At 41.8% G+C, this 15,734-nt stretch overlaps 1 protein-coding gene across 7 annotated transcripts in view; it reads left to right on the forward strand.

Moving 5' to 3' along the window:
• mid2 (midline 2) overlaps positions 1-13,806 on the forward strand; it is a 136,586-nt gene extending 122,780 nt beyond the window's left edge. For all 7 annotated transcript variants that reach the window (XM_071457650.1, XM_071457649.1, XM_071457652.1 and 4 more), the window contains 2 exons: positions 9,711-9,918; positions 10,271-13,806. In XM_071457650.1, coding sequence (XP_071313751.1) covers positions 9,711-9,918; positions 10,271-10,697 — 635 coding nt within the window. In that variant the 3' untranslated portion in view covers positions 10,698-13,806. The remainder of the gene's footprint in view (positions 1-9,710; positions 9,919-10,270) is intronic.
• Positions 13,807-15,734: the final 1,928 nt, after the last annotated feature.

Genomic DNA, 15,734 nt, shown 5'->3' on the forward strand with positions numbered 1-15,734 from the left:
CACTTCTGCATTTACCTCAGAGCGAACTGCGACCAGGTTCTTACACGAATGTTGTCTAAAGTGAAGGCAGGAACCTACAAAGAGACAGAGAGAGAACGAAATGGATGAAAAGTGGCAGATTTAGAGTGAGAGAGGGAAAGTGTTGAGTGAGGAAGAGACAACAAATAGCACTTTGCAGGCGTGAGTGTCTGCAGACATCAGTGCCCTCAATCCATTAATACAGTCCAGGCCACACAGATGTACACAGATCGGCAAAATAACACTGAGCCAGTTACAGTTCATAAATCATAAGTCAAAGGGGAAGATGTTGCCTTTATACAAACAAACTAAGATTAGAAAATACAGAATAAAATCATCTGTTTTCTGTACATAATGGTCATAGTTGCAGCATTTGACTCCAGAGTTTCAGCCCTTTTTTTAATATTTAAAATGAATACAGATAAATTCCTACATTTTTTTTCTGAAAAACAAAAATAATGAAGCTTATCAAATTAATTCAAAGCCAAACATGCATCTAGTAATTTTAAGATTAAAAAGTCTGAGCCGCATCTTCTGGCAAGCAGCATAATAATCATTTGATTTGTTTTTAAAGCACCATGTTTTTATGCATTCATAAGCATGAAATTAAATTAAGGTTGCACCCGAGTTTTGGTCACAACTTATTAGAGTGGCGGCTGACAAAGAAATCACATTAATCCTGACAGTTTTTCTTTAGATTGTGGCCTGTTTATGCTTTTTAATTGGCTGCCCGTCTCAGTAATGAATTCATACCAACAAGAAACAAAACTGCAGTGGAGGAGGAAAGCTTTGTTCATTTAGGACAAAGGATATGGTTCAGATTTAGACTGAGATGATCAGCAGCTTCATGAAGGCTGTAGATTGGTACAGTGGTTTCACATCATCATGCAGTATGTTTCTGTTCGTCCGTTCCTGCAGACCAATTCAATTTTCAATTCAATTTATTTGTATAGCGCCAAATCATAATATACATTATCTCAAGGCACTTTACAGGGTAAGGTCAAGACCTTACTTTGTTACAGAGAAAAACCCAACAGTTCCCACAACGAGCAAGCGCTTGGCGACAGGGGGGAGGAAAAACTCCCTTTTAACAGGAAGAAACCTCCAACAGAACCGGGCTCAGGGTGGGCGGCCGTCTGCCTCGACCGGTTGGGTTTAGGGGAAGATAGAAAGAGGGGGAGGGGGAGGAGAGGGGAGAGAAGAGAGAGAGACCAGGAACAGCTGTGTCGGTAATGGCGTTATTAATAATAAAGACAGGTAATAGTAATAGTAAAGATGAGTAGTGGTGGATCTGGATCCTGCTGCTCCCGAGGCAGAGATACCTGCAGAATGAGGACAGAGAGAGGGAGAGAGAGGAGAAGCACAAAACTACGGGAGAGAAAAAAAAAAAACAAAGTTAATGGCATGAAGTCATTGAGAGAGAGAGAGGGAGAGAGACAGAAATAGAGAGAGAGCGCCCAGTGAATCATGGGAATCCCCCAGCAGTCTAGCTCTATAGCAGCATAACTAAGGGATGGGTCAGGACATACCCGAGCCAGCCCTAACTATAAGCTTTACTAAACAAGACAGTTTGAAGCCTGATCTTAAAGGTAGAGAGGGGGTCTGCCTCCTGAACCCACACTGGGAGCTGGTTCCACAGGAGAGGAGCCTGATAGCTGAAGGCTCTGCCCCCCATTCTACTCTTACTAACTCTGGGAACCACAAGTTGACCTGCATTTAGAGAGCGAAGTGTCCTATTGGGAAAATAGGGAACTATAAGCTCTCCAAGGTATGATGGTGCCTGACCATTAATGGCTTTGTAGGTGAGGAGGAGGATTTTAAATTCTATCCTGGAGTTTACAGGGAGCCAATGCAGAGAGGCTAACACAGGAGAGACGTGATCTCGTTTCCTCGTTCCTGTCAGTACTCGTGCTGCCGCATTCTGGATCAATTGGAGGCTTTTTACTGAATTTTTGGGACATCCTGACAATAAAGAGTTACAGTAGTCCAGTCTTGAGGTAACAAATGCATGAACTAGTTTTTCAGCATCCTTTAGACATAGAATGGGTCTGATTTTAGCAATATTGCGCAGGTGGAAGAAGGCTGTCCTACAGACTTGCTTTATATGTGAAGTAAAGGACAAGTCCTGGTCAAAAATGACACCAAGGTTTCTGACTGTAGCACTGGAGGCCAAGGTGATGTCATCCAGAGTCAGTATATTATCACATAGTGTATCTCTGAGGTGTTTTGGGCCAATTACAATAACTTCAGTTTTGTCTGAATTTAAGAGTAAGAGATTACTGGTCATCCAGATTTTTATGTCCTTAAGACACACCTGAAGCTTGGCTACCTGGTTAGTCTCACCTGGCTTCATGGATAAGTACAGCTGGGTGTCATCTGCGTAACAATGGAAATTCATCTGGTGCCTCCTAATAATGTTTCCCAGAGGAAGCATATATAGACTGAAGAGCATTGGTCCTAGCACAGAACCTTGTGGAACTCCATGACTGACTTCTGTGATGATAGAGGAGTCATTGTTAACATGAACAAACTGGAGTCTATCTGACAGATATGACTTAAACCAGCTTAGTGCGGTTCCTTTGATGCCGACCATATGTTCTAGTCTCTGTAATAAAATCTTATGATCGATGGTGTCAAATGCGGCACTAAGATCTAGTAGGACAAGTATAGAGACAAGTCCATTGTCTGAAGCTATGAGGAGATCATTGGTAACCTTAACCAGAGCTGTTTCTGTGCTGTGATGGACTCTAAAACCTGACTGAAAGTCTTCAAACAAACCATTCCTGTGCAAGTAATCACATAACTGGCTTGCAACGACCCTCTCAAGGATTTTGGAGATAAAGGGGAGGTTGGATATAGGTCTATAATTGGCTAAAACGTCAGGATCAAGAGTAGGCTTTTTAAGTAGAGGTTTAATTACTGCAACTTTAAAAGCCTGCGGTACATAACCAGTTGATAAAGATAAGTTAATCAGACTTAATATAGAGGTGTCAAGTAAAGGAAAAACCTCTTTGAACAACCTTGTTGGAACGGGGTCAAGAAGACAAGTTGATGGTTTAGATGAAGAAACTGTTGAAGTGAGCTCAGGGAGATGTACAGGAGAGAAACAGTCAAAATATAAGCCAGTTACAGTTGACTCTGAGGCTGCTGAACTATCAGGTCCCTTCAGTGCTGGCAGTCTGCGCAGGTCAGTGTCTGGTCTGCACATGCAGGTGGAGTCAGTTTTAAGATGTGATTCCCCTGCTGAGAAGTCAGCACATGTGCAAAGACCGAGAACAACCCTTTCTAAGATGTGTTTAAGTCTGACGGCTGTTGATGGAGAATATTCTTCTGCTCGTATTCAGATGTGCTCTGATATTTGCTTTCCTCACAGGTTATTCAATGTGATTTTATGGGAAGGTAAATTATTAATCCACCTGATTTTCTAAATATAAAGGGTATATTTGAATGAAATATAGTTCCCCAAATTCTCCTCCCACCCCAACTGATGAGCTCCTTGGCTGAGGTACGAATGTGAGCTTCCACTGCAACTAGATCCATTCAGATTCCAGCCTCTTTTTACCTTTGCCACTGTGTGTAGCCTCCAAACATCAACATCCACTTTTGTCAAAAAGCTGCAGGATGGTCTGAAGCAGAGGCACCAACAGCATAAATCCAGGCTTAGCTATGTCTTCATCTATTGTTTACAAGTGAAGACGAGGCTTCATTTTGACCAAACATATTGTTTGTGTCAAAACAAAAGCTAATCTGAATGAATCATACCGGCCTTCCTCTACTGTGCTGACAGGCAAACACAGGACTGTTGACTTTATAATGTTTGTCATTCTGTTGGTAAACTCTTCTGTGTGTCCATATTGTGTGTGCAAAGTGTACATGAGAGTGTGTGTGTGTATGTGTGTGCGAGTGTATGCACAGTGTGTGTTTTTCAGATCCCAGTCCCTACATTGAGTAAGCAGCTAAAATCCAGACTGAAAATATCACAAGTCAAGGTGCCCCAGGGGCACACGTACATCTTTACTTCCTGTAAAAGGATCTGCAATAATATTTACCCATCATCCATCTCTGATGACAGGCCTCAAGCTACCACACAGCCCCTAAAGTAAACAGTAAGAGGTGGAGAGGAGACGAGGGAAAAGAGGATGAGAGGAGAAAGGAGTGTCGGGAGTAAAGGAAGAAAAAGAGGTGAAGGAGAGGATAAACAGGGGGGGGGGGGGGGGGTCCATGTGGAATAGTGGTGTATGATGCACACCTTGCAATTACAATGTTGTTGATTCGAATCTAGTGGGGGGCCTTTGTTGGCCCATTGCTATTTTCTCATACTGCCTGTGTTTCTCTAGTTTAAAGTGAATGAAGGCAGAAGAAAGCAAAAGAAAAAAAACTCTACAAAAAAGGAAAGAAAACTGGATCTGAAGTGTTTGTCAGAGGATCCTGCTTTTAAAATATACCGAACAATAATATCAGTGCAACACTTTTGTTTTTACTCTCATTTTTCATAAGTTAATATAAAAGATTTTTCTCTACACACATTCCTCTTACATGTTGATGTTCGGTGCTTTTCAAAATAAAACTGCACATTTTAAAGTGGCCTTTTACTGTGACCAGCCCAGGGCACACCTGTGCAGTAATCATGCTGTGTACGCAGCATCTCGACAAGCCACACCTGTCAGGTGGAGGGAGGGTCTTGGCAGAGGAGAAGTGCTCACTAACACAGACTTAAACACATTGGTGAACAATATTTGAGAGAAAGAAGCCTCTTGTGTTTAGAAAAAGTCTGAGATCTTTTACTTCAACTAAAGTGCTGCATTTATATTTTTGTATCACCTTTATCAGGTGTCAGAACAAAGAACACATTCATCTTTTTTTTTAAAAACCTTTAAGAATTTCTACCCAAGCATCCCAACATGGATCATCATCATCGTCCTTCAGGAGGCTGGTGATGCACAAACCAAAACAAGCTATTAATTCATTCTACTAACGAGTATTGTCTTTGTGCCCAGAGCCTGATATAGAGGAGCCTTTTCCTCTGTGCCACTGTCCTCACATTATAATCAACGTGAGCACTGGAGCGTATTATATACAGTCTATGAGACAGCCCACCCACACCGTCCTGGTGCTGCATGTAAAGTCATGTGCAGCTGAAAGTAGTTCCCAACAAATCCACACTTGCTCCTGTTTTAGAAGAGTTTTCTCACAGATACAGGGCCCAGCTGTTTTATAAGATCACTTTAAACTTTAAGACTTTAAGACTTTAAGACCTTGTGTTTTGTGCAGGAGCAAATGTGATTGGGGCAAAGCACTACAGGCCTTATCCTTTCATTTAAATCTGTAACTTTCCACATGTGGACATCCAAGTACAGGAAAGGTGGCTGAGTATCTAGTATTACATTTCTAACATTGTCTCTGGCATCGCACCAAGCTTTGATGTTGATCGACAACAAGCCCATTTTATATATTTTACTTTTACTTTTACTTTTTTTCTTTTTTTATTTCTTCAAACCATGAAGTGTACGTGTGTAGACACAGGAGTAAAGAAGAGTTTCAATAAATATATTTATATTTTACACTCAAAATTTTAAGACAGTGACTGTTAGAAAAAAATGTCTTTCACAGGCTTTTACTGAATCAATGATGGAAACTTTCTCTCCAGAAATGTCTTCTTCATCTCAGTGAACTTCTACACAGACCCAGAAACCTTATTTTCCTAGCACTGGTCTCTGAAGACTCTGCCGAGTTTATTAAGGTGAAGCTGGAGAAGATCTGGGACTGTTTGTCTTTGCTCTTTACTACACAAAGACATTTTCAGCTTTTGTAAAAGTTCAGTAGAAAGAGACAAGAACTGTTCAGCAGGAGGAAAGAAGACAATATGTGAAACATGAACTGGATTCTTGCTCTTGCTCCCCCCGTGTTATTGGGTATCCCCAGCCATGCTACATGATGGATGCATTTTTAATCTCACCGGTGTAAATCTGTGTCCGCACCCTTGGATTACATACCACATTACATATGGATCAGTCAATTAGAAGCCAAGTACAGCGTACAGTCATGCATTTTAATGACACAGAATGATTTGCAAGTTCAACAGGGATGTGGAAACCTGTGAAAAGATATGAAGGTTGCATTAGAGCGCTGACGTGTCAGGAGAGCGCTCTGTGTCCCTGATGCTTCTGTTTCTACTGCAGTAATTGTTTAGTTATGCAGTAAAATGGATCTTTTTTTCTATCTCCCTCATTACAGAGGCAGCTCAATCTATCCCTCAGCAAAACTGTGAGTCAGGAAAAAGAATGAGCGTGAGTGAAATTGACTGAATTGAAATAAAGTCGATTACCAAGATGCTATCCCACTGCGAGTATTTCAACAAGGACCCGGTGGAATGAAGTTGGAATTAAGTTGCTTTTTACAAACGCTCCCTCATCAGTAGCCCCTTTCATTTCTCTCCCCTCCTTCTTTCCATGATGCTGCTTCTTTTTGTGTTTTACAAGTTTCCATTAAAGACTTCCCAGCCCGAAACAATGTGCAGCTTTAACACAGTCGAACAGAGAGCAGTTATCACCTCTGCAGATAGTTGCAAACATCTCTAATTACCAGTGTATTACTGCAGAGAGGAAGCTACCTAATCACAGACACTGCTAATGAATCCAGTCTGTTCCACTGTCCCGTCTTTATTTATTGTGATATAGAATCTGACAGCACAGGAGTGTGTGGCCGCATGTTTGTGTGTAACAAGACGATACGCTTTAGTTTTTCATTTAATGTGTGTGTTGCTTCTACAGGCAGCTGATTAAAAAAAAGGTTCTGAACTTTCTTAGATGTAAACATCTACTTTTTATTTTGAGTTGGTCTGAATTTCATCTGTAGCTCCACACTGGCTCCTAACACCTTCAGGCCAGCACTGTAGCTCTCCAGAAGAAATCACATTTGGCACGTTTTCAGAGGGCTGCCAGCAAATACCAGTGTACTCACTGTGACTCTGGGTCTATTCATTTCATGGCAACTCGGCAACATGAAGTCAGCTGTAGTGGAGGATGAGCTACTCAGATCCTTTACAGTGAAGAATATACTTCATTAAAGTAATTAAGTTAGTCCTGCATTCGGCCTTTAGTAAAGTACAGAACTACTAACAGCAAAATGTACTGAAGTATCATAAGTACTGCAGAATATTCTAATGTTGTGTTATTATTACTGAAGTCCTTACATGTTAGAGGCAATAAAATATGTGCAGCTGGTCCTTTAATCTGTGGCACATTAATAAAATGGATCATATGTTTTGTTAGTAAAACCTGAATCTGTCAGTATTTCCCCTGTGGTTCATGAAGTAGACGATAAAGTTGCAGAAAATGGAAGATAAAGTACAAGCACCTCAAAATTTCATTCAGAACATTAATAAATGTACTAAGCTACTTTCTACCCCTGATGAGCTCTGATTTGGAGACATGGTTCCTTAAAACACAAAATAAACTTTAGACTACAGAAATAAATGGTTCACAACATCACATGAAAGTGTGACCTGCTGACCAGACAATGTTGCATTTGAGGTTGTGTGAAAAAATTGGAACAGTTTGATTTGCCAACCTGACAACATTATAGCAACCAAGGCCAAATGCAACGGTTCCTTCAGTGTTACACCTGCTCTTTAGCCTGAGCAAACCCTCTGTTACATTTGGAGTGTCCTCCCAGCCTCATGTGCACACACATTTATCCTCTCATACGAAGAATTCACCATTTAAACCCAAGCTTATTATGCATGACTTCTAGAAGAATCCTGCTGGCATTGGTTCAAAACATTTCCAAATGGCCAGTTACTGCACGTCTGCTCGTGTGTTGGCTGGAATCAATGCCGTGTGTGTGTGTGTGTGTGTGTGTGTGTGTGTGTGTGTGTGTGTGTGTGTGTGTGTGTGTGTGTGTGTGTGTGTGTGTGTGTGTGTCTGCGTCTGCTTGTCCTCTGCTGTCACGTGTGTCTCCCCTTCCCCAACCCCGGGCACAGCCCGGCCTCTCAGGAGTCATCCCCTGGAAAGGCATGACAGAGCCCCAGTGTTTGGAAATGGCTGTGCTGGCAGCGATAAGCAGTTCAAAGAAGAGAGCGCATTAATGTAATTGGCTGCCAGCAGCACACTGGCCTCGTCGTCTCATATCCACATGCGGTAACACACACTCGCCACACGGATTATTGGAGGAGAGTGTATGAGAGAGGCGAGAGGATAGAGAGGATGAGAACGAGAGAATAGGGGAAGAGAGATGAAGGGAAGGACAGATAGAGAGAGGGAGGAGGAGGAGTCGGGGTCCTCATTGTGTCGCTCATTAAGCCGTGGGAGGCTCAGGGAGGCAGAGAGATGAGATGAGAGGTGTCAGAGTTAAATGTCAGGTCTGGAAGGGACATGGCTGACCTCCGTGAAACCTACACACACACACACACGCTCAGAGAGGTTGAGAGGGGATCTTCTGCCGAATCTTCAGCCTCAGTTTATCCCATCAGCTTCTCCTCTCCTCCTCACTCCTTAACTCCTCTCTCTCTGCCACTCACCTAGTTTTACCCTCTCAATTTTCCACCCATTACACCCAAATTACTGGTGTCATTGCAAATTGAATTCTTGGTCTGGATAGCAACGTTTCCTCTGAACAGCCCCAAACACTACCTGGTGCATTGGAGGCGAAGGCTATTTCCTTCAGCTAATTTCGGAGTCTGTGTGATGGGAGGCACAGAGGAGAACGCCGGGTGGCTTCCTCCACTGTTATGAAATGTTTTCACCAAAGGCTGTGAGGAGCTTTGAAGTTTAGACTCTCGCCCTTGTATTTCAAACATCCTCCTCTTCTGTGTCTCCCTGTGAGTTCTCTGCTCACACTTCTCACCCCACTTTCTATTTATTTTCTTCTTTCACTGCTGCTCTGAGTTAAAATCACGCTCTAATTTTTATTCTTACTCTCAGCTCTTTCACCTTCTGATCCTCTGCCTTCACCTTACCCTGAGATCATGAAGCCAAAATAGCAAGAAATATTTTGTTTTGTTTTCTTAGCAAATAAATTGAAATTGGGAATTGTTCAAAACAACAGCTGTGTGTAATGTGAAAGGGTTTGTTCATAGGGTCAGACCCACAGAGAATAATCACCCAACTCCGCAGTCAGATCGCTGACTGTACGTGGCCGGCAGCAAACCACAGGCCAGGCGCAGGAGCTGGTGGAGACCAAAAACAGTCCTAATGATTCTGCTGGAAGTGGAAATAGAGCAGATCCAACACTGTCACTAACATTTTACTGTAGAATATTACACAAAATAAACTTTTTGGGAAACAAAGTGCGGTGATGACTTCTTCATGTAAACTGAGGAAGCTCTGAAGCAAACAACAAATATTTTTGTTAAAAAAGTTCATCTACACAAGGCAACTTCAGTCAGTAAAAAACCTTTAACGGTTAACAACAGCTTCTGTTTTGGGAGCCACATAAATAAGGAAATTTTAACATGATAAAAAGACTGAAAACTACACGTGATCCACAGATGTTACAGGAAATTTAGTTTGCCTTGCTTTTATGTGACTGATTTAAATTTGATATTTTATTTTTCTAGCACACTTTGACAAATAGTGGTTTACAAACGGTGATGATGATGACGATGATGATGATGATGATGATGATGATGATGATGATGTTAGTGACGTACCAGTAACAGATACTTTAAAGCACCACATTCTGTCTCTCTCCAGGTCAGCCCTTCAAGTTGGACCCAAAGACAGCCCACAAGAAGCTCCGTCTGTCCAACGACTGTCTGACCATGGAGAAGGACGAGAGCTCGCTGAAGAAGAGCCACACCCCCGAGCGCTTCAGTGGCACCGGCTCGTACGGAGCGGCTGGGAATGTGTTCATTGACAGCGGGTGTCACTACTGGGAGGTGCTGCTGGGAGCATCGACATGGTAAGAAGCACACACACAGACACACACACACACACACAGTGCATTATATAAGCCTGCAAGCAGGTTTGGTAAACTGAAATATTTTTCTTTAGGGAGTTTAAATCTAGGTTGTTATGCAAACCCAAACACACACACACACACAACAGACACACACAGTGTATACTCTTATTCTAATTATATTCTTTTCACTAATTGGCTCTGAAGTAGACCTCTTCATGCAGGAAAGACCCAAAGGGCCCGTGCCTATCTTGTGTGTCTCCAGCATGAGGTAGCTTGACTGTGCAGTTGGAGTCATTAAGGAGGACACTGGTTTCAGATCACTAATGCATTCCAAAATGTTCCCTCCCTGTAGGTATGCCATTGGCGTGGCTTACAAATCAGCCCCGAAAAACGAGTGGAGCGGCAAGAACTCATCCTCCTGGGTGTTCTCACGCTGCAACAACAACTTTATGGTGCGCCATGACGGCAAGGAGATGCTGGTGGAGGCGAGCCTGCAGCTGAGGCGGCTGGGCGTCCTGCTGGACTATGACAACAACTCACTGTCCTTCCACGATGCCATGAACTCCCAGCACATTCACACCTTTGAAATCTCCTTCCTCCTGCCCGTTGTACCTACTTTCATGATCTGGAACAAGTCAGTCATGATACTCTCAGGGCTGCCCGTCCCCGACTTTGTCGACACCGTGGGCTCAGATCTTCAAGAGCAGCAGCAGCAGCAGCAGATGGGCCTATGCCGACAAGAGTCGCCATATTTGACCGGGATGAAGACCTGCCACTGAGAAAGGCCGACCGACGGCCCATCAGAGTCCACTCAGGCCCAGTGACTGAAAGGCTGACTGGGAGCTGGAAGACACTGACAGTGTGACTGAGTTCTGCTCTGATCTTCAGTACGAGTGGACTAGTTACTTTTTTATGGATTTAGAAAGTGATGGAAATATGCACACAAGTCTGGAAAATGTCAGTCCTGTTAGTTTGTTGCCATCCAACGCTTCATAAGTCCATCAGTGAATGGGAACAAGGTCTGTTGACTGTAGACGTCAGTGGACGTAAAAGTCATGTGATGCTCAGGAGTCACTGAGGAGGAGAGCTTCACTGGTCTGCGATTGGACAGGGCTGGACTGCTGGTTTTCTTGACCATTTAAGGTCTTCCTTTTTGATTGATTTTCCTCTTGATTTGACCCCAGGCAGAAGATCAAGGAGGGAATGTTCTCGTCATTCAGAGTTTGACGGACAGCATGTGAACAGTGACGTTATTAAATGTCTCAGATTAGAACAAACCACAGCAGAAGCAGAGGCAGCAAAAAATAAAAAAGAAGAAATCATCCTAATCAACAGTTAAATGAATAGTTTGGTGTTTTCAGGTAGAACGTGAACAAGCGTATGTCTCAAATGTTAAATGTGAATGTGTCTTCTCTGAGTATTTACTGTGTGAGCTAGATGCTACCACCTTGCTAACACGAACACATGCGAGCTGTGGACCGTTTGTGTTGCGTTACAACAGGCTGCATTAGAAAATCCTCTGGTGTCACTGTTCACGTGTTGCACCCTCAGTCGCTGCGAGTGGTCGTTGATAAAGTCTTTCCTTGCTCTTCCTCCTGGACCCAGCAGCTTCCAACTTTCAGGAAGTGCTAACGTTGCTCCCAGATATTAACAAGGTCACAGGGAGTAGATCTGCATCATGTGACTACTCAAATTGTATAATAAGAGGTTTATTGAAAACTAGAGGAAAAATTGTTATTTATGACAAAAAAGATGGTTTACTTTTATTATTAATCTCAACATATTCATGCACTTTTTAATTAACACTATTTCCCCTTTATGAGTGTTTGAATAGATGGAGCTGAGTGGCAGGGATGTAACGGGGAGAGAAAGTGACAACGGGCACTACAGATGGTTGTGTTCAGTCACATTTACAAAGTAAGTTATGATGGTTCCCAGATATTAACCACACATATGTTTATTGCAATAAACATTGTTAAAACAATTTTTTTGTTTGTTTGTTTGTTTTGCAAACACCTAATCTGGTCACTGAACGCACTTTTCAATCAAACATCTCTGCTGTAAAGTTGAAAAGGTTTTTTTCTCTGTGCTTTGAACACAACCTGTGACTTTCCCTCCCCATTGGTCTTTTCAATAGCATATAATAAATTTATCTTCTTAGAAAAGGGATATGATTATGATGATGTTTATGTGATTTTTATCACCATGAAACGATGATAAACTAATAACTGTTTTTTAAAAAAAGAGTTCACTCTGTTTGGACTATTTCAGGGAAGGAGGGGGTTAACACTTAAACTTGCTGTCTGTCAGTGTCATGGCATGATTGTGTTTTCCTCTGTGATTTGTTAACACACACACATGCACATACACACACACACCAGCACACGTCATGTTTGGTTTAGGTTGGCCTTGTCGTGATAAATGCATGAGACGTTGTAGGATCCCACAATGGTTCACTGGGTTATTTAAGTAGCTCCTGCAACTTCATCAAATCTTGGTTTCTTCTTTTATTTGCTTACAACAGACTTGACTACAAACTCTCTTTGTCACCCATCACCGCTCAAATAGCAGCTGTAGCTGGGTCCATTGTTTGACATTTGACAAGTGTGGGTGGCAGTTTCTCTCTGGTTTGATATTCAGGTAGCGGCGCTGATTCAGACAATCAAATATGTATCACAGTTATTGCAGATTTAAGAGCTTGTGTAGGGAGAGATTGTGATAAAGTGACACTTGAGGTCATGTTGATAAAAGCAGATGACTTTCATACCATCGTGTTAATTTGACATGAAAACCTCGACACCTTATGGCCATTTTTACTCTCTTTACACATCACCAGGTTTGTACTTGATGTTGAATGTCATGTAACATTTGTATTGGCAGGCTATAATTTGCTTGACTTGATAAAATAGGTGTACCCTGCAAACACACTTCCTAGTAGCGGAGGATTATTAAAAACACGTCAAAGCAAAGATCCAGTAATGTAAAACTCTCAGCTATGGACAGGTAGTGAAAATCTGACATGTCATGGTTCCAGCTTCCCTCCCTTCAACCTGCAGCGTTCATTCAGGGCGACTCTGTGACGCCTTTATCATGACTGATGTTTTGATTGCCTGAGTGCTACTGACAACATAGGTAATCCACTGGTCAAAGAGAGCACAGCTGGAGCTTCAGAATGAGCGGAGGGTTATTTTTTCTGTCAGGGGGATTAGTGAATGTTACCTGACTTCCAGATATCCACCCATCTTGTTGAATAATGTCAGTCACAGCCTCGAAACGGCCATGTGTTGATTTGTGATCCGGACTGACAAGCTCAACCCATCTGTGCAAGTGTGCTTGGCTGGGTCACTGCATGATTATGTGACCTTGCTACAGGTTCATAACTCGTTCCTTATCTTCATGATGAGGTTTCATATCTCGAGTCAAGCATATTCTCTTTTTTTCCTCAAGAAAAAAAAAAAAAAAAACATGTCCATTACCATGCGTATCAGATCGTTTGCAGTGCTCTTTCTTTCTTTGTGTCACAAGTCAATACAGTAAAATATATACAGTGAATGATTTTCAATAGCTACCCACTCCTCGTAGTGCAGTGTAATACCCTAGAGACAATGCAATAGATTCTCCTTTTTGCTTTTCTGTTTGTGTAAATTCTTTTTTACGACTCAAAGAGAAACGCTCCTCCTTTTGGCATTTGGACCTTGACAAACAGCACAAAAAGAGCAGCTTTGCTTTCATGCAAGGTTTTCTCTTTCCATAGATATAATTTTAGCCAGAGAGGAATGTAAATCATAGGGGGAAATATATATTATATAAAGTTGTATAATATACAAAATATATATGAACCAATGTTATTTATGTGAATTTAAGTCCAATTAAAAGTCTGATCCCAGATGTGTTGGAGTCCAGATTCTTTTCCAGTTGTGTTGCTTCCCACTTGCAGAAGATGTGATCAAAGAATAATTCAGATGATCTTGTATTGAGCCATAATGACTGAATGGTGAAGGAATCCAGAAGATGCCATTCTTAAAGGAATAGTTCAGGTTTTGTGAGAGTGAGATGAGAAGATCAGTACCACTCATGTGAAATAGCTGTATATTTAGCTATATAGCCATTATGTGTTTAGCTTAGCGTAGCGTAAAGACTGCAAGCGAGCGAAAACTGTTGTGCTAAATTAAGCTACCTGGCATTTTACTGTGCAGAGGTGTGAGTGGTATCAGTCCAACATACGTTTATTATCCAAAATGCTGAACTATTCCTTTAATTTTTTTTCTTTAATGTGAGTTTGTGCATGTGTGAAGATCTGCAGTAAATCTTCTTTTAGAGGCACGTCACACACAAACATTGCTTTGGACCATTGCACAGTACTGATCTGTGCTGTGTAGACTGAGCACCAGTTTAAAATTACATCTGAACAGTTAAAGGCAGAGTGAGGCTGGCAGGTCGTGCAGAGCTCAGGGGTTAGTAGGGCTGTACCCTCTTAGGCCTCATCTGTCATCACTGGCACAAGTGCCTCATTACTACAACATACTCCCAATACTGCCTGCAAGGGTGGCGTACACACACACTGACCCTGAAACGATAAACAGTGCACTCACTTATTTTGTAGTTTGTGTCCTGTGAGGCAGGACTGTTCTCACAAAGTCACGAGGACAATCTCAAACCACTGAAAGTTTACATTGAACACCATATAAAACGATTTGATAAAAGTGCAAATTAAATGCATCGTCCACATCACCTGGGCCTGTGACTCCGTGTTGATGCCCCACAGTATCCCTGAGCAATGCACTGAAACCATATCAGCTCCAAGGTCACTGTTGTGCACCTGACCCTGCTCTGCTTCCCCTGCTGAAAGATGAATTATATCCCTGAGGGATCAATATGGCACCACACACATGCATCATACCCGTGACCTTGGATAGGAGCGAATCCTGAATGTCTGACCTAAAGATTGAAAATGTGCGACACAAAAAGTATTTAAAAGTATTTATCCAAAGTTTGCAAACAACGATCTTCACAGCAGCTTTGTAACCAAACTACAGCACAACCTGTGACATTTATATGAAAACTCTGACGTCACCTTCAGCAGTGACATCACCGGCGATGTTGAGTTCGATAAAAGTGAACATGGTGCAAGCTTATTAAAGTTTGTGTGGAGTCCATGTACGAAAGCAGTTAAAGTAAGCTGTGCCCACTGCTAGGTCCCAGTGATGACTGTGTACTGTGTCTATATTAAGTGTCTCACACAGTGGACGGTTTATTTAATGAAGGATAATTCCTAATAATCCAGTAAAATAGAGGCGGAGTTCAGTTGATACGTTTTCAGTTCATTAATTCCAATAAAGAAAAAATACCTTTTAGTATTTTATTCATCTGAACATGTGAAATGTGAAAATATATGAAACTCAATGTATACATAAAAATCAATATGCTTTGGTAAAAATGACACTATTTTGTTTCAAGGACTTTCCTCAACAACTGTTTTCAACTCAGCGAAGCTAAATAAAAAACTTTGCTTATAATTTCTTTCTAATTTGTTTCTATTTACAGGAAAGAGACAAACAACAGGCCTGTAAAGTAACAAAACTCCACGATCAGTCGTTCATCTGGACAACAGTTAACAAGAACTGGTTACCTGTCCAGGTACAAACAGCATCAATATCAATAAATAACTTAAGACTTAACCTTTGCTCTGTGGCAGATAGAAACATTGAGCTTGGCTCATTTCTAAGATAATAAATGTGTCTCATCACGTAGCACCTACAGGGAATTGGCTGAAAGGCTGAGGGGAATTACAACCCATTACCTCTGCCTCTGGTCTA

The sequence above is a fragment of the Trachinotus anak genome, unplaced genomic scaffold (genome assembly GCF_046630095.1).
Source record: "Trachinotus anak isolate AG129_WGS33_773 ecotype Australia unplaced genomic scaffold, CSIRO_AGI_Tana_v1 ptg000021l, whole genome shotgun sequence".
NCBI classification, from domain to species: Eukaryota; Metazoa; Chordata; class Actinopteri; order Carangiformes; family Carangidae; genus Trachinotus; species Trachinotus anak.